The following is a 19973-nucleotide window of genomic DNA, read 5'->3' on the forward strand; positions in this document are numbered from 1 at the left end:
CAGTTTCAATTAACTTTCTGAATTCAGTGAGTACTCCTGGCCCGACTCACTTGTACTTTCGCTCCCACTTTTGCTCTTGGCTGAAGATAATGCAGCAGTGTCAGGTCCCAGGAAATCTCTGCTTTCACCTATCTGTTCCAGGTCAGTCTCTGGTAGGCCGTACCTTGAGCTTGAACTTGAGGCCTGTTTAGGCTTGGATGAAGCTTTAGCGGTCTTTTACGTTTCTTTCTGAGACTTTTTTCTGTCACCCATTCTTATATATGCTTACATATACTTTAATTGAAACCCCTTGGGTTGAGTAAATACAGGATACCTCGGGATGATTTATTTAAAAAAAAAAAAAAAAAGGATAAATACCACTGCTGCTAACGGAGTTCCGTCTCAGATGTCCATCTCCCATAAAAAATTCTTGATTTGCTTTAATTTTATAGTCAATCATGACCTTTTACTTTCAGAAAAACATTATAATGCTTTCAATGTTTTATACTTGCCTTGACACCTATGTTTCAGACATAGCCGTTCTAGTCCTGGTATTCAATGCTGCCAAGTCATGCCCTACGATGTCTGCCCTTTTCTCTGATCATACATTTAGGCATTATGCCTATTTAAGAGACAGTCTGTCACACCTTGTTCCTCCTCTAAGGGTAAGAAATAAAATATGGTGCCAAAATGTAGTAGACTGTTTGTTTAAGTGTAAGAACTGCCAATGTGGTATAACATTTTTAACTGGACATTCTTATTTAATTTCTATTTAATTACAATTCAATTAAAATCTTGCTTTCTAAATGCAACTATTAGAGATTTTGGCCAGCAAGGGAGCATCTCAAACCCTAGACACAACTACATGGCACAGAAGTCTCAGGTTCAGAAGACTTATTTTTATTATTTTTTATTTTATTTAAGTACATTAAACAGGCTTTTTGTTTAACGATACAATATTAATTCTTCACATTGCTTTTCTTTCTTTCTCATCCATGATGAGCTTTATCCATCCTCTATGTCAGACCCGACAGCACTTCTGCTGTCACAACATTGCACAGAGGAAGTACTTCTGGGTTAGGTGGAACCCTTAGCCAGAAACAAAAAAATAGGGATACCGGCTCTGCTCTCTGCAGCCCCCACTGGTGTCACCCATGGAAAACTGCAGGGCTTCTCAAATGGAATACAACATTCAGATTGACAACAGGGTTAGGGTTAGGAAGGAAGGCTGCCACCTAGTACACTGGTAGAGTATCTTGCCTTGATAGATGGTCTCCCCAATCCTTTTGTTATATAGGCCTTCCATCCAGGCAAAAGTCCGTCCATTCCATTTGGGTAGCCAGTCCATCCCTGCCTTCTATTACAAGATACATCAGTAATATAGCTAGATGAGCTTTGACCGTCATTATTTCAGAAATATCCCAATATCCAATCTTTAAAAAAAAAAAATGCATTTTCCATTAAATATATCTTGAATGAAATTTATATTTAGGACCATTTTTTTTTTCATTTGAAGAAGCTGAAGCCAAATGAGAGAATCTTCAAACTTTGAGAGAGAGAGAGAGAGAGAGCATTTCACCTATTACAGTGCTTAGTACTGTATATAAGCTTTTATGACAAGTCAGACAGTAGAAAACAAGAAGTAAACTTTTTACAATGTGAACTGAAAAAAGGATGAGCCATGAAAAACTTTGGCCGAAATGCTACTTTGGATTGTTACTATGTATATAAAATTTTAATTGATTTTTGGATTAAATGAGTTTTTCATATTTATAATTAGAAGCAATTGTGCTTTTTCTTTAAGACCTGACACAATAATCTGTTTATGGTATATGATGAATATTATTCAAAAATATCAATTCCATCTTAATTTTTTTTAAATTTTTTGGTTGTAAAATCTGTCATTTTTCTCTTTATTCATAACGTTGTGTTATTCTTTGTTTAGCTGCCTGGCAGGAAGTTAACTTGTGTATCAGATCTAGAAAGTGTAGCCTCCAGTGAAGAATCCTCTCAGCAGTTTCTCCAGCAAAGTTTGGAGAGAGTTTATATTATCCAGCACCTTGAAGCACAGGGAACCCTGGAGCTCCTTGACTTCACTATCCGGTAAGGAATAAACCAGTTTCAGTATTAAGAGCACTTAAATTAAGATGAAGGTTTGCAGAACACAAAATCTTGAATTTAACTGTTGGTTAAAAATCCAGTCTTGATTATAACATCCTAAAAAGGTATTAACCTGTTTGTCATTTGTGGGATGTATGCAAACATAATCACGGTTACTGTGAGCAGTAAAGAGGAGACAGTTCACACTGTGGGAGAAATAGGCAAATATAAGTTAGAAACAAAAGAGGACCATGTACTATGAGGCAAAATTGTACTAACTGACACATTATTCTTGGCTATCGAGACTATAATTAATCTATATACACAAGATACACAAGACCTTCGTAATCCAGGTCATGGTTGTGGCAACATCAGTCACAAGGCTGGACCCAAACCTGGACAGGACACCAGTCCATTGCCAAGCATACTCACTTACATGGGGCTATTTTGCAGTCACTAGTTAACCTAAACTTCATTTTTTGGAAAGTGGGAGAGAGGTCAAAGTAATCTGAACAAAAACAGCATCAGGTCAGGTCAGGTTGGGGAGCACGCACTGGTACAGTGCATAGCCACACCCATGACAAAACAGCTCGGGATCCTGGTTGACAACCCCCCGGGCAGACATGCGGTCCATTCTTACCCTCCGGAAATGACTCTCTTATCTGCCACAGCCAGATGTTACATGGGCGTCCCCTTGGCCTGGTGCATCCACTCGGGTCCTCTGCACTGAGGATCCTGCAAGCCGGATCATTTTCAAGGAATCGCGTCACATGGCTGTAGTGCCATAACTGACGCTCCCTCACAATGCAGGTAATGTGCCTCATTCGGGACTCCATGAGCAAATCGCTCATTCGACACAAAGTCAGACCTGCAGTACCCAAGGATTCACAGAAGAGACACAGTACCAAAGGAGTCCAGTTTTCGTGTCAGGTCCCTGGATAGCGTCCATGTCTTGCAACCATATAGCAAGACAGGAAACACCAGGACTCTAAAGATTTGGACCATAGTCCTTTTGCATATTGGGAGTGCCACACACCCCTTTCCAGTGACATGACCTCACAGTGGTCTCCCAGTCCGTCTACTGACTCCACAGGAAGGTAAGTAAGCCTCGATAAGTCAACACTCTCTCTGCAGACAGCCACACTGCTGATGGCTGTGTCCAAGAGATCATTTAAGGCCTAGACCTTGGTTTTTATCCAGGAGACTTGCAAGCCCAGACACTCTGACTCCTTGCTCAGTCTTTCGGGGGCCCCAATCAGAGCCTCTTTTGACTGCGCGAAGATCACAGCATCTTCGGCAAAGTCATGATCAGTGAGTCTTTCGTCACCAACACATACCCCAACGACCTTGCCCAACACCTACTCCGTGCAAGCATTGAAGAGAGTAGGAGCAAGAACACAGCCCTGTTGAACCCCAGAATCAACTGGGGAAATACATAGAGGTTCTGCCTCCACTCTGCACAGCACTCACAGTACCTGTGTACAGACCAACCATAATATCCAGCAACCTTGAGGGGATCCTGTGAAGACTCGGGATGTCCCACAGGGGCAGCTCGATCAACAGAGTTGAACACCTCATGAAAATCTGCAAAGGCTGCAAAGAAACTGCTGATATTCAGGTTTGGACTCCATGAGAACCGTCAGGATGCGGTTGATGGTAAACCTCTTGGACGTAAAACCACACTGCTTTGGTCACTGCTAGGTGAGCAAGTGATCATGGATCCTATTGAGGATGACCCTAGGAAGAACTTTACCCAGCACAGAGAGCACTGTTATTCCCCTGTAGTTGCCACAATCCAGGCGATCACCTTTCCAGATAGACGATAAGTCCCGTTTTCCAGTCAGTTGGGATGATGCCTGTCTCTCAAATGGAAGCAAATATTGCTTGCAATGCCAGAAGGACAGCCTTACCACCAGCCTGGAGAAGTTCACTCCAGATATCACAGATCCCTGCAGCCTTCCCTACCCTCCACTGTTTCACCACCTGTGCAATCTCAGTGAGATTGGGTGGTTCACAGCTAATTGGAGGATCAGCCTCAAGAACCGTGGACCGTTCCATCAGCTGCCCTGACTGCACCTCTCCGAGGAACAGATTCGGATGTGTGTAATGCTTTGATTCCTCTGTAAGCAGGACATGGGTCACTAGGCAATAGATGGTGTGTCACTTGCTCACAGATTCCTCTTACAAACGCCACCTCATCTGCCTTCAGGGATATCACAGCCATCCTTCTCAGTTCCCGGTACAGATCAGAGTTGCCATCTATGCACTGCGATTCCTCTCAATGATATCCAGAGTGCTCTGCGAGATGAAACACCTCATTCAGGGAACACCAGTAATACCAACACAACCCTCAGCAACCTTCAGGGTCTTGTCACATAAGGTCTCCCACTTCAAATTAGGATTGGCAGTCGCACCCAAATCAGTAAGTTCCTCACACAAATTGCGTGCAGACTTGTCAGAAACACCCTGATCTTAGAGTAGGGCTAGGTCCAGCCTCATTTACCTAGTACTTGGTAACCTACTGGATCTTCAGAGTAGCAACAAGAAGTCTGTGGTCTGAATTCACAAACTAGGCACTTGTGTAGACCCTGCAGTTTTGTAAGAGCCTCCAGCTTCTGCACACGAGGATGTAATCAATCTCCTTCATCGTACCACCAGCATTGGAGTACCAATTTCAATGATGCGGCTCAGGGCGCTGGAACCAGGATCCAACAATTTGCAGCACCCAGGTCTGTGCACCTCAGAGAGTGCTGACACAGAAATGCAGAGTTTGCAAAGTTTATTCGACAGCAGAGGAAGATGATCATCATGCCAAAGAAACAAGACGTTCGACCCGCCTAACCTGAAGGGCCGCCTCAAGTTGAAACTCAAGTGCTTCAGTGCAGCAGGCGATGCCTCAGCACCACACCAGTTCTGATCCCCAACAATCCTGACCCCATTGGCTCTCCAACGATTTTTACTCTTCTGGGGATGGGGCTTCCAAGGGCTTTCCCCAATACCCTTTATAATGTGAGCAGCCTTCATATGGGTAGCTGCAGCAGAGCTAGTTCTACGGAGAGCAGAAGGGAGTCCGGTCTGTCATCTCAGAGCTGTGTGAGTTTTTTTTTTTTTTTTTTTTTTACGGTGGCTGTAGTGCCAATTCTGCCACCAACCCCCATGATTTCCCAGCAAGTTGGAGGACCGCTTGCAGGGCCGAATGCAGTTTAACGTCATACCCATACCCTGCCGACTCAAAACATGCAAAGGTCATCCAGACTTTGCTGGATAAGGATTCAACCCCTGGACTTTTGAGCTGCGAAGCAGCAGCACAGGCAATCGCACTATCGTGTGTATTCTTTAAATATTGTTTGGTAATATTCATAAATATTTACAGGGACCTGAAGAGGCTTGGAGAGCTCCAGCCAGAGCTTGCGGGAGCGTCTGACTTCTCTGCTACATATCTTCACTGTCAGCTATTGCTTATGAAGGTAAGTAGCGCAAAGAAATAATAAATTAATGCGACCGCCATGAAAGAAGATTCACAAAATAATTAAAATCTTCTACCTTGTATCATATGTAGGGCCTACAGGAGAAGTTGTGGAACATTTCTGCCCCATTATATGTAAAACAGAATGCAATGGCCTCTGCTGTGGTTCAGCAAGTAAGGAAAAAGTTACTGAAATTATTATGTGAATTGTTTGCTTCTGCAACAAGACTCAGCCTTTTTTCTTTTTTCCTCCATGGGGTTTCACAGATTTTTTTAATGAGATTAAGAACTTTATAATGACTGGTACGCCAAAGAACTTTGGCTGTGCTTGAGATTATTACCTATGCGGAACATGAATTTTGACTCCAGTCTTCAGCATGGTCTTTTTTTTAAGGATTTGCTTATTATTACTGTTTTCTCTACACTGACAAATGCCACAGTCCCTGCCAGTGTAACATTGTGTCACTGACACCAAGCTGTACAAAACCTGTACAAAAGGTTTTATAGAAAGCCTCAATAATCTAACTGTATACTAATGTACTGTACTTCACTATACAAGGAAACATCAGAGCAGTGTGCCTTTTTTTTTTTTCCAAAACTGAAATTGTAACTTTTTTTTAAGGCATAGTAGCTTTAATTGGATGAACTTCTAGTTTGCTTTTATGTTTAGCAAAACAAACATTGTGAAACTCTTTCTGTCAGATTTTGGAGGAAACTTACAAGCTGGAGTTTCTTTATAGTGGCCTTGAGAACCGACAGGTGGCCATTATTCACCATGTGAGACTACAGGCTAAAGCACTTCAACTTGTCCTTAGTGCACGCACTAGCCGGGGGTAAGCTGCAGTGTTTTGTTTTTTTTGTATCAATTTTGAAACATTGTTTAACTTATAAGAAGCTATCTAGGCACTGATTATGTGAAGAACTCTGTGTTCTAGGTCAATAATGCTTTCATGGTTGCTTATTGAAGCCTTGTGAAAGGCACTGTATAAAGAAAAGCACATAAAACACAGTCAATAATACTGTTTTAAAAAGAACAAGCTTAATGCAAACAACTATATCAGCAGTCTTCATGTTACTCTAGCAGTCTGTCCAGGTTAGTTCTTGCTTTGTACCCAGTGCTACCAGTGTAGACTCTACTTGTTTATTTTTTGAAAACTGTGTTTTATTAAAACAAATATGGAATCTTCATGTATAAAAAAAATTCCTATTTGACTTTATGCAAAATTATACTCCCTTAATAGGGAGATAAAACTACTCTAGGAAAACATTTACAGGGCTTTAAAACAATATAAATCCACTGATGCCAAAGTAGTTGTCAAACATTTTACATTATCCTGTATAATCTTTGCTTTCTTTGGAAGTTTTATGCAGCATATCCTTTAAATTAAAAATCAGAGTACCTATCTCTGCAATATAAAAAAAATAATAAATTTTTCATAATTATGTTATTGTGGCAACTGCAATATGTCAAAAGCTGTAGAAAAAAAACATTTTTACTTCCCAAACACCTCTCATACCAACAGACTTTCCATTTATGTTTAAATGGCTCTAATTAACAGGTAAATCTGTCTTTGTAGTCAGAAAACATAAAGCTTGGAGCCTAACATTAAATACAGTGAAAACAGATTTGAAGAATTTATATGTTTATCATGGAGAATTTCGTGTTGCTAACAAACATGATTTAAATCAGTTTGGTAATTTTGTAAACTAATATGATACATATGTGTATTTTTCATTATATTTTTCCCTGTGCCTGACAGAAATACTGTTATTTAAATACACCTTGAAAACAGGAGTTTTTTTTTTTAATTTGTTTATGAAGATTACTAACAAGAATAAGAGGCAGTCAAAAAATTTAAATGTGACACTTTCTGTCTTAATTTGTTTGTGTGTGACATTTCAAGTTTATTGGTTTGTTTTTTGAATTATACTCTTTATTTTTGCTTTAAACTACAGTATCTTTGTAATTTACACTAGGTAGCAAACCAGTATATCTTGATTTTTTTTTCCTGTCCATTGCCTTGATTACCTTTTAAGCCAAATAATTGATGCTTTTTCTGATAATAATCATTTTTGTTTGTAGAGTTGAGCCACTTTTGAATATTTGTGAAAAGTTTCTCCAAGATGTCGATGCATTTCAGAGGTATCTGAATTCTGTAAATACTTTGCATTTTTTGTTGGAGTAATTAGTTACAGCAGACAGTTGAAATATTTTATAGATTGCATGCATTACTCTATCAGGAACTGAATACAGTTTTCCCCCGCCTAACGCGGAAGTTACGTTCCAGATTCATCAGCAATAGGTGAAAATCTGCGATATAGAAAGACCATATAAATAAACATTTTTTTTTTTAGTTTAAGCCTTAAAATACCCCTCCCACACGCTTTAAACACATGAAACTTATTAAAACACACTTTGTAAACACATATGATATGTGGATGTCGGGCTAAGGATATGAGTAATGTCTCTCTATTATATAAAAAAAAAATCTTGGCAGAGAGACGAAGCTCGATCTTCTCAGAAGACAATTTGACATCCCGCGAGAGACATTTTAACGTCACATAAGACAACGCAGTGAGACAGAAGGACAGCTGCTGTACAGGCTTTTATTTTTTTTTTAGTATTTTTATTTTATTAATTTTCATTGTAATCATTCCATACAAACAGATCAATTTATAACCCAACAGATTTGAAGACTAATCAAACCCCACCCCTGAGAAGGAGAGCTTAGCTAAAGGAAAATTGCTTTAGGCTTTTTAATAAGGAAACATTAAACAAAAGAAGGGGAGAAGTAAATATCTATATAAATAAGAGATGGAGAAGGGAGTTAAATGCAATAATAGTTATTTCTCTTATTCTAAAATAATATTGATTAAATCCTGCCATGTTTTGAAAAAAATTTTGTACAGATCCTCTAACTGAGAATTAGATTTTTTCCAATTTCAAATAATATAAAACATCGGTTTCCCACTGACTTATAAGAGGAGAATTAGGATTCTTCCAATTTAACAAAATAAGTCTGCGTGCCAAAAGTGTAGTGAATGCAATCACCGTTTGCTTGTCCTTCTCCAATTCAAGTCCATCTGGAAGAACACCGAACACAGCTGTTAGTGGGTTAGGAGGGATTGTGATACTAAGGCTGTCTGAGAGGCACTTAAAAATTTTTGTCCAAAATGATGTTAGTTTGGTGCAGGCCCAGAACATGTGACCCAGTGAGGCAGGAGCTTGGTTGCAGCGCTCGCAGGTTGGATCCTGGCCTGGAAACATTTTGGACAGTTTTAAGCGAGACAGATGAGCTCGATATATAATTTTTAGTTGAATAATTCTATGCTTTGCGCATATAGAACTCGAGTGAATTCTCTGCTTTGCTACCTTCCACTCCTTTTCTGATATATTGATTAAGAGATCTTCTTCCCAATGTCCTCTTGGATCTTTGAAAGGTAGGGACTCTAATAAGATTTTATATATTGCGGAAATAGTGTTTGTTTCCTCGAAATTGAGCAGTATTTTTTCCAGCATTGTGGAGGGTGCAAGGTGGGGGAAATCGGGCAGTTTCTGTTTAACAAAATTTCTAATTTGAAGATAGTAAAAGAAATGTGTAGCTGGGAGGTTAAATTTTGAAAGTAATTGTTCAAAAGATGTAAATATGTTGTCTATATAAAAAGATCTCTGAGCATTTTAATCCCAAAACCTTTCCAGGTATTAAAAAGTGGATATACTTGCGAAGGTTGAAAGAGGTGGTTCTCTTGCAGAGGTGCCACTGATAAAAGATTTTCCATCTTAAAATGCTTCCTAATTTGGTTCCATATTCTGAGTGAGTAAAGCACAATTGGGTTATTAGTATATTTGCGATAACTTTCATTTATTGGAGAGCAGAGCAGGGAATATAAAGAAGTACTACAGGATTTTACTTCTATTGCAGACCAAGCCTGTGTATGTGCATTTATTTGTGTCCAGGTTTTTATGGCTTGTATGTTTGCTGCCCAGTAATAAAACTGAAAATTAGGTAAAGCCATGCCACCTTCTGCCTGAGGTCTTTGTAGGGTCTCTCTTCGGATATGTGGGTGTTTTGAGTTCCAAATGAATGAGGTTATTATTGAATCTAACTGTTTAAAAAACGATTTATTGATATATATTGAAATGTTTTGAAATAAAAAGAGAAGTTTAGGAAGGATATTCATCTTAACAATGTTAATTCTTCCGGCTAGAGTGAGATGAAGGGTTGACCATCTATGCAAGTCTTGCTTAATTTTTTCCATACAGACGCCAAAATGTTGTTGATAAAGAGCTTTATGTTTACTTGTGATATTTACCCCTAGGTATTTAAACTGATCTGCTATGGTAAAAGGTAGAGTGTCTAATCTAATATTATATGCTTGTGAATTCACTGGAAAGAGTATACTTTTATTCAGATTAATTCTAAGACCAGATATCTTTTGAAATTCTGTTAGTGCTGTTAAAACAGCGGGGACAGTGTTTTCTGGGTCTGATATATATAAGACCATATCATCTGCATATAGAGAAATTTTCTGTTCCAGCCCTTCTCTGACAATCCCCTTTATCTGATAAGAATTTCGGCAGTGAACCGCCAGTGGTTCAATAGCGATTGCAAACAACAGGGACATCCTTGTCTGGTACCACGTTCTAGTTTAAAGTAGTCTGAGCAAATGTTATTAATACAAACTGAAGCTTCTGGATTGGTATACAGTAGTTTGATCCAAGCACAAATATTCGGGCCAAACCCAAATTTCTCCAATGCAGTGAAAAGGTAATTCCATTCGATCATGTCAAATGCCTTTTCTGCGTCTAATGATAGTAATATCTCTGGGGTGTTTGATTTTGCTGGTGAATATATAACATTAAACAAGCGTCGGAGATTTGAAGATAGGTGTCGGCCTTTAATAAATCCAGTTTGATCTTGTGATATTACCGAGGGCAGCACTTTCTCCATCCTTCTAGCTAGGATTTTTGAGAGTATCTTAACATCATTATTCAGGAGTGAAATTGGTCTATATGATGCACATTGTAACAAGTCCTTATTTTGTTTAGGAAAGACGGTGATTAATGCTTGTCGAAATGTTTGAGGTAGTATTTGGTTGTCTCTAGCTTCTGTAAATGTTGCCAATAAGAGTGGAGCTAGCTGAGTGGAGAATTTCTTATAAAACTCTACGGGGTAACCATCAGGGCCTGATGATTTCCCGCTTTGTAGTGACTTTATAGCGTCTAGTAATTCTGTTAGCGTTAGAGGTTTATCCAGTTCCTCAGCACTTAAAGCATCTATTTGTGGTATTTGTGAATTATCCAGAAATGCATTAGATTGCGTGTTGTCTTCTTTGGGCTCAGTGGAATATAAAGACTTATAGTAATCTCTAAATGTGTGCATTATTTTATTATGGTCGATGATTTCTTCTCCATTCTTGTTGGTGATTACTGGTATTGCATTGTGAACTTCTTGTTTATGAATTTGTTGAGCTAAAAGCTTATTAGCTTTTTCTCCGTGTTCATAGTAATGCTGTCTAGAGTTATAAATAAATTGTTCAGTTTCTTTAGTTGTTAAGATGTTAAGTTCTGTATGCAGGGCCTGCCTTTTCCTGTGAAGAGCTTCACTTGGACGCCTGGCTTGTTCTTCATCTATTCTAGTAATTTCATTTCTTAGCTCTGACACTTTCTTGGTTTCTAATTTATTTCTGTGGGAAAGATATGAAATAATCTGCCCTCTTAAGAAGGCCTTTAGAGTTTCCCAGAGTGTTCTTGCAGAAACCTCTGTGGACGTGTTTGTCTCTAGGAAGAAGCTGATTTGTTTGGATATAAATTCTGTGCAGTTCTCGTCTGCCAATAAAAGAGGGTTAAGACGCCATCTGCGAGGTGAGTGTGAGGGGCTTAATGATTTTAGCTCCAAGACTAGAGGGGCATGGTCAGAGATAACAATTGTGTCATATTTGCATGATTTAATTGTAGGCAGGAAATTATTATCTATAAAAAATAATCAATTCTTGAGTAGCTATAATGCACTGGTGAGTAGAACGAATATGTTCTTGAGTTTGGGTTAAGAAACCTCCAGGGGTCTGATAAGTTGTGATCATTCAAAAACTGTATAATTATCTTTTCATTATTAGATGTCGTCCCCCCTGTCCCAGGAGTCCTATCTAAGAGTGGATTTAAAACACAATTAAAGTCCCCAGCCATTATAATTTTATGAGTGTTCACATTGGGAATGGATGCAAATAGATTTTGCATGAATTCCTTATCATCAACATTGGGTGCATAAACATTTATCAAAATCATTTTACTGTTATATAAGTTGCCCATGACCATCACATATCTCCCTTCAGGGTCCGACACTACATCTGATGCTACAAATGGAACTGTTCTATGTATGAGAATTCCCACCCCTCTAGTTTTCTTTACAAAGCTAGAATGGAACATTTGGCCAGTCCAGTCTTTTTGTAATCTGAACTGATCCTTGGTTTGTAAGTGTGTCTCCTGTAGAAATACTATTTTAGCGTTTAAGCCTGTTAGGTGAGTGCATACTTTCTTTCTCTTTAATTCGTGATTCAGGCCTTTAACATTCCAGCTCACAAAGTTAACTGTCCCATCATGGAGACATTGATTCTGAGTTTTTAATGTCATTTATAGTTTTAATTGGTAATATGGCAGTTTTAATCTTAGTTTCAAGATTCCCCATGAGTTATTGCATTTTAGCCTGTTGTGGCATTGATATTTATAATTATAAGAATTACAAGAATAGATTAGATATAACCTGCTCTCCTTCTCTCCCCCCTTTATCCCCCCACCCCCCCCATTTTGCCTCCCCACATGAGGCTAGATCCCACTTCGCGATGTTCCAGTCCTCTGACATACGAAGAGACAGAGCACGTCCAAAACAAAACAAACCCCACCCTGCAGCGGCGTTACAGAATTAAAACAGAGATATCTTTTGCAGTTAAATTCTTAATACTATCTGCCGAAAATGTTCTCATTAACAATATTTAAGCTTGAAATAATCTTCAGCGCTTTTAAGTTAAGATATTAAGATTAAAAAAAAAAAAAAAAAAAAAAGAAACAACCCTGGGAATGATTTTAAAAACTAGTCTAGGATAAACCTGGTAATTCCTACTGTAATAGTATAATGGTAATTGTATAAATAGTAGAACAAGCAGTAAACCAAGGGTATGAAGTTAAACAGTCTACTTTAAGGTATAGTAAAATAAAAAAAAAAAAAAAACGAATCCTACTTTAATTACTTCCACATTTTCACACTCACGTCTATAACTCTATAACTCTGATTAAAACATAAACATATAAAGTCCAGATAAAAAAAGAAAAAAAAGAAGAAAAAAAAAAAAAAAGGGATGTATAATTATAATACCAGTCTCTTTAAACATGGATCCAGAGAGCAGATCATAGGTCCTTCCCGTGCCTTGATAGAATATGGCTCCTTATTAACTTTCAAAAAAGTGTCGGAAACAGCTTCTTTAGTTCTTTTTCAGCTTCTTCTTTGCTGAAGAAAATATAATGTCGATCTTGAACTTCCACTTTCAGTTTGGCGGGATACAAGAGGCTGTATTTGATATCGGCTTTCCGTAGCATCCTTTTAATATCGATGTAGGATCTGCGTTTTGCAGCTGTTGATGGTGAGAAGTCGGGAAAAATACGAATAAGATTATTTTTGAATATAATCTCTTGCTTGTGTCTGAGAAGTGCCATCACATCAAGCTTACATCGTAGTCGCTCGAAGCGGACAATAAAAGACCTAGGTTTAAAGGCGCTTGGTATCTTTGTGCGATAAGCCGTGGCTATCTCAATGTCGAGTTTAAAGTCATCTCCAATTATTTTAGACAGTAATTCTACTGCAAATTTCACTGGGCTTGAGCTTTCTCGTTTCTCAGGTATACCCTCAATTCTTATATTATTTCTTCCGCACCCATCCTCCAGGGCTGCAAGTCTGTCTCCAAGTTTTTTGCATTCCGAGTTCGCAGCTGTGGCTTTTTCATCGGCGTTAGACGCCAGTTGTTCCGCTGTTTCCACTCGAGCCGTGAGTCCCTGCTTAACGTCTTCCAGCTGATCTGAAACGTCATTAATATGGTCATCAAGCCTTTTCAGTTTGGAATTAGTTTCTTCAATGTGTTCCACTAATTTCTCCAACATGCCTTTAAAGTTCACGTCAAAACGTTTAAATAGACGCGTTTCCTTATCTTTGCTATCCTTCTTGAGCTCAATGGCCACCTTCTTAAGATCATTCGTGTTATCTTTCTTAAGCTCATTCATGGCCTTAACCATGGCAGCGGCCAGTGTAGCGATCATCTCTTTCAGTTCAGCTTTCAATTCGGACAGTTCGCTTCGGCTTTCGTGCTCCGCGAGTGGAAATGCAGCCCCTGTTACAGCAGGCGCTGCGGGCTCGCGATGAGTAGATGAGAGCACGTCCTGCAGAGCCCTTTCTAGTCTCGAATGAACCTCAGAAATCAGCGATCCATCACGACCTGTATCACTTGCACCTTCGCTCCCATTTTCACTCTCGACTGGAGACGATACAATGGAGCGGGGTCCCAGGAATTCTGCGCACTCGTCTGCCTGTTCCAGGTCAGTCTCCGTGAGGCCATACCTTACACTTGCACTCAGGCCGGAAGTCTGTCCAGACTTTGATACAGCTTTAAGTTTCTTTTCTGGTTCTTTCTGACTTTTCTTCTTGTTACTCATGCTTGTATATTGTAGTGGAAGTTCCTTGGTCGGGTTAAATACAGGACACCTCTAAATAATATGAAATACGTGGGAAAATAAAGCCGCTGCTAGCGGAGCTCTGCTTCAGACGTCCATCTCCTATAAACGGACGAAACCAACTCCCCTGTACAGGCTTTTAAATGATCAATGTGCAGAGCGACAAGCAGAAGCAGCACAAAGTCAGTAGCTGATCCGTCCACTGCTCCTTAGGGTGCGTTAAACCCCCAAGCCCCCCAGCCCCCCCCCCCTTTCACAACGTGAGCGGGAGAGATGAGCAAAGTGATTGAGACCAGATCATCTTGGAGAGACACTTTGACGATACGCAAGACTAGACATTACAACCTTAGGAAGCAAAACCCGTGAGACGGTGACTTTTGCACGTCATGCCCTACTTACAAACAATTTAAAACAAGTTCACTGACATCCTCCTTGTCCTCCTTCAGAACGCTAGTGGCAGAGACACAAATTGACAAAATGACAGCTGCTGTACAGGCTTTTAAGTGATTGACGCAAAGTGTGACAAGCACAACACACAGCTGGCCAGGAGCAGCAGCAAGACACCAGCTGAACCGTTCGCATCTCTTTAGCATGTGTTCAGACCCCCCCTTCACAATGCGAGCAGCATTATAAGTCCTGCGAGAAAGAGATTTAACCACGCCCGGGGCAGGAAATAAAGGACAAATATTGTTTTTACAAAAGTTTTAAAGTAAAAATGAAAATAATGCATATGTAACAATTCCAATGAAAATAACAATCTCTTTAAATTGTATATCCAGTAAACCAAACCCGGGGGTGGGTGAGTGAAGTGAGCAGAGGGCAGAGCCTCCTAATGATAATAATAATAATAAATCCGCGATGTAGCAGGGGCGCGATAGCTGAATCGTGATATAGCGGGGGATCACTGTATATGATATTCTAAAATTGTTTTGTAATTATGTGTATTTTAAATGTTAATTTATTAAAACACTGTATATTTTTTGAGGTCATTCGTTTGTTCAGTTCATTACCTTTGTGGTTTTATAAATGTTTTTGAAATCCTAGGTGTTTCTCTACAGAGCTTCCTCACTTTCAGGAAAGCTTTGTTGAAAAGCTCCTTGAATTGATGCCACGACTTGTTACTTGCAACCCCATGGATTTGGTCAAAATTCTACAGACTACCCTGAGACAAAGTGGATTCCTTCATCTGAAGCTTCCAGAGCAGGTATGTTTACTGCACTACAGATATGATCTAAAACTGATCAACAGTCAAGAATGAAAGTGGTACCAGTGGTCAAAACAAGCCCGAAATGACTAAATAGCAGAGTATAACCTCATTAAGTTGTGGAGGGGAACAAGCTGTAGTGAAAATAGTCATAAACTGTATTTGGAGAATAATCTCCAAGGCCAGCTCAAAATGGCTTGGTCCTATCTGTGCCTCAAATGCAGGCACACCATGTTGCTCTTCAGCACAGTTCATTGCACTGCTCCTTGAGAATTCATTTGTGATGGTTCAAAATATATTTAAAAACATGAAGATTGAAGGTCTGTGTGGTGTTATGGGTCCACAGCTCTTCCAACAATGGCCGTTTTCTTTTCAATAAATCCCCACGCTCGCGGCTTAGCGAGGGGGCGTGGTAACTGTAGTGAGCCGCAGGGCGACCTGAGGTGTGAGCGTTTCTCACCAAAGTGCACAGGTGAGAGACTGCCCACATCCGTGATTGTTCCTGTGGCTAATGGGCTGCAGCTGCCATGTCCTCTCCGCATATATAGAGAAGCCCGAGACGGTTAGAAGAAGGAAAAAAGAAAGAACAAAAAGAGAAAGGAGAAGGAAACGGGGGTGGCAGGAAAAAAGGCGGCAGGAAGGCTAGAGAGCTGGTGCGGATGAGTGCGCAAGCGCTCGCAGGCAGCTGTGTGGAAGCCTGGGTGTTAGGCCGACACCCAGGAGTCGTAGTAGTGGTCGCTCTCGCTGAGTGAACAAGTAGCGGGGGTGACCAGTGAAGGGCGACTGGCCGCGTAAGGCCAAGAAGGCAGCGGTAGTCGAGAGGCTTGGATGTAGGAGTCCCAAAGTGAGCGTACTGGCCCTTGGGATTAAAGCCAAGTCTCGATCGGGAAGCATCCAGATCAGTCATGTGGAGAGAAGGCCAGCTGCAGAAAGGACGGCTCTCCTGTTGCGTGGCCCCGATGGGAGAAGCAGGAGAGCTGCCAGGTAAAAGACACCGGGCTTTAGATTGGTTTTAAAGAGACTGCCTTCAGCATTGTTTTAACCTCGTTTTAAAGGAATGTTCTATTTATTGATTTTAATCTTCACGTTTCATTTAATGGATTATTTATTTATTGAACATTGCATTACTGCACTTTACTTTGAACATTGTTGCACTTTGTTTTTGTTGACTTGTTTGAATAAAAGCACTTAGCACTTTTATACATCATCCCCTTGCTCATTGTTATTGCCTCACTGTCTAGCTCATTGGTGACATTACCGACGGTGTTGGGTTCAAGGGCTCCCTAACAGCCGATGGGAGCATGGAGCAGAACCCGCATCGTCACAATCTGTAGTAAAATACTCTTTTTTCAATAAGAGCCTGTACTTAAAGAATTGGTTTATGAACTACCAAAACAAAAATGTTAATCTTATTTTAAATTAATGTACAGTAATCCCTGGCTATATCGCGCTTCGCCTTTCGCGGCTTCACTCCATCGCAGATTTTATATGTAAGCATATTTAAATATATATCGCGGATTTTTCGCTGCTTCGCGGGTTTCTGCGGACAATGGGTCTTTTAATTTCTGGTACATGCTTCCTCAGTTGGTTTGCCCAGTTGATTTCATACAAGGGACGCTATTGGCAGATGGCTGAGAAGCTACCCAGCTTACTTTTCTCTTTCTCTTGCGCTGACTTTCTCTGATCCTGACGTAGGGGGTGTGAGCAGGGGGGCTGTTTACGGACGCTCGTCTAAAAATGCTGAAAGATTATCTTCACGTTGCTATCTTTTGTGCAGCTGCTTCCTGAAACGACATGCTGCACAGTGCTTCGCATACTTAAAAGTTCGAAGGGCACGTATTGATTTTTCACTGTTTTGTTTTTCTCTGTCTCTCTCTCTCTCTCTCTCTCTCTCTCTCTCTCTCTCTCTCTCTCTCTCTCTCTCTCTCTCCCTGCTCCTGACAGAGGGGGTGTGAGCTGCCGCCTTCAACAGCTTTGTGCCGCGGTGCTTCGCATACTTAAAAGCAAACAGCCCTATTGATTTGTTTGCTTTCCTGTGTCTTTCTGACAGACTCTGCTCCTGACGCGCACTCCTTTGAAGAGGAAAATATGTTTGCATTCTTTTAATTGTGAAACGGAACTGTCATCTCTGTCTTGTCATGGAGCACAGTTTAAACTTTTGAAAAAGAGACAAATGTTTGTTTGCAGTGTTTGAATAACGTTCCTGTCTCTCTACAACCTCCTGTGTTTCTGCGCAAATCTGTGACCCAAGCATGACAATATAAAAATAACCATATAAACATATGGTTTCTACTTCGCAGATTTTCTTATTTTGCGGGTGGCTCTGGAACGCAACCCCCGCGATGGAGGAGGGATTACTGTATTATTTTTTTTTTTTTACTCTATCTAAAAAGAGATACTTTTTAGGAAGTGTCTATTGCTTTTATTACACGTGCAGTATTTTCTTTCAGACAAAAAATGTAAAGTTTTTAAATATGCCTTTGTTGTTTTGGTTACTTTTTAAGATCCACAAAGCAACTGCAACAATCATTGAACCTACTGGAGAGTCAGATAATCCCCTAAGATTTACATCAGGATTGGTGGTGGCCTTGGACATTGATGCAACACTGGATCATGTACAAGACCCACAGAGTAGCGTGAAGGTTCAGGTATGTGAATTGGAATCACTGGAATTAATTCAATTAATGAACTTTTCAACTAGTAATGTTGATTTAGAAAATAAGGTGATATTGTTTGCAATAATTACTACACTGACTCTTGAGTCTTAATACTTAGAAGAACATTTGCCTCATTTGAAAATAGTCTTGTGCATTACACATCATATTAACATACTTTGAAGAAATCATACAAGTTCAAATCAGACAAGCACAACACTAAAGACGGGTTCATCAGTTTACAGTAAGTAAGGTACAGGTGACGGACATATGTTTTGCATTTTGTTAATTTTTAAAATTAGTGTAATGAAGAAAAAAACGGTATAACTAAACAACTTTACCAAATACAGTTCATGGAAACCAGCTATCATTTATTACATCTGCAATGCAAGTGATTGTTTTTGCAGATCTGCATGTGATAAACTACTTCTTATTTTACTTTTTAAAATTGGCAATAAAAAATGCAAAAATCATTTTAAATATTACAAAGTTTTATCAATTGAAGATAGACTGTTTGACAGCCATTTTAAATTTGAATTTAGAAAGGAAAGGCCTCTTCTGAAAACATTAACTTTGTGATACATTTCATACAAGATTACATTGGTGATTTCTGAAAAAGTCCATGTGAGCATGTAGAGAGCTAATTTTTAATAAAGATATCTTTCCTTCTGCGCTGCCATGCCTTAAGAAGTACAGAAGATATTAATGAGTGATGCACAGTGTCCAAACTAATAGCAATTAATTAGTTTAACTCTCAAGGTAAGCCTTGTCTAGTTTTTTAGTATCAAGTACAAAGTTGACAGTTTAATGCTATCATTAAGTGACACTGAGCAATCATCTCACAAAACGTACTTCAAGATTATCATTAGGAAGGTATTGCATCATTCCAAATAAAATACAACCACAAAATTTGTTGGGTGAAGAGTCATTAATGTTTTATGCAATATAATGAGGTGACAGACCACATTTACGTCAAAACTCTGCAAGCATTTCTGTTTATATACTGTATGTGTATATATATATATATATATATATATATATATATATATAAAATAGAGAGCGAGATAGATAGCTAGATAGATAAAATTCCATTACTACGAATATCTTTACAACGAAATTTTCATTACAAGTATTTTTATGGTCCTGACAGTTTCCCCATATGACACGAGTCTATAGAAATCTTGTTACTATGAAGTACATTCAGCAGATACTTTCATTACAATGAAGTGAGCTTGAAATGCTTGAATGAATCATCCACAGAGCAGTTAGCAGTTGTTTTTGGTGGTTTTCAGTGATACCTTTTACTTCTTGCTCGTCAACATTTGAAAAACATCCATTGGAATTTAACTCATTGTCAAACGGCAGACACGAAAAAACGATAACAGTTCATATTAGAAGAAAAAAAAAAATCTTTATATTTTTGTGGCTCTTGATTGCGGCAAAAAGAAAAAAAAACGTTGCCAGTGAATTCGGAATTTCACCATCGACACTGTCAACTTTCTTTAAAGACCGAGCAAAGAAAGAAGAAAAATCTCAGGTTGCAAATGTATGCGAACTGCTAAATTTGAAGATGCAGAAAAAGTAGTTTTTATGTGGTTCAGTGATGCTCGTTCAAGAAACATTCCTGTTAATGCAGCACTCATTCAAGAAAATGTGAGGTTTCTAAACTCTCTTGGGACCTCCTCCAACTGGACAACACACCGAAGAGTGTCCCGAAGTGCGATCAACGCGTCTGTGGAAAATTGTTTGTCCATTGCTGTGGCAACAGCAGGCTCGTAGCTTTGGGGTGGCTCTTCACCGAAGCAAACAGAAAAGATCTCGATGGGTGATGCAAGGAACATTGTAAATGCAGGG

At 39.4% G+C, this 19973-nt stretch overlaps 1 protein-coding gene across 1 annotated transcript in view; it reads left to right on the forward strand.

Annotated features, from left to right (window-relative positions):
- The window catches only part of ints4 (integrator complex subunit 4), a 55209-nt gene that overhangs the window by 21910 nt on the left and 13326 nt on the right, over positions 1-19973 (forward strand). Inside the window, exons 14-21 of the mRNA XM_028800365.2 lie at positions 511-644; positions 1925-2082; positions 5453-5546; positions 5639-5719; positions 6248-6378; positions 7629-7688; positions 15306-15465; positions 17970-18113. Of these exons, the coding sequence (XP_028656198.1) occupies positions 511-644; positions 1925-2082; positions 5453-5546; positions 5639-5719; positions 6248-6378; positions 7629-7688; positions 15306-15465; positions 17970-18113 (962 nt within the window). The remainder of the gene's footprint in view (positions 1-510; positions 645-1924; positions 2083-5452; positions 5547-5638; positions 5720-6247; positions 6379-7628; positions 7689-15305; positions 15466-17969; positions 18114-19973) is intronic.

The sequence above is a fragment of the Erpetoichthys calabaricus genome, chromosome 4 (assembly GCF_900747795.2).
Source record: "Erpetoichthys calabaricus chromosome 4, fErpCal1.3, whole genome shotgun sequence".
In the NCBI taxonomy this organism is placed as follows: Eukaryota; Metazoa; Chordata; class Cladistia; order Polypteriformes; family Polypteridae; genus Erpetoichthys; species Erpetoichthys calabaricus.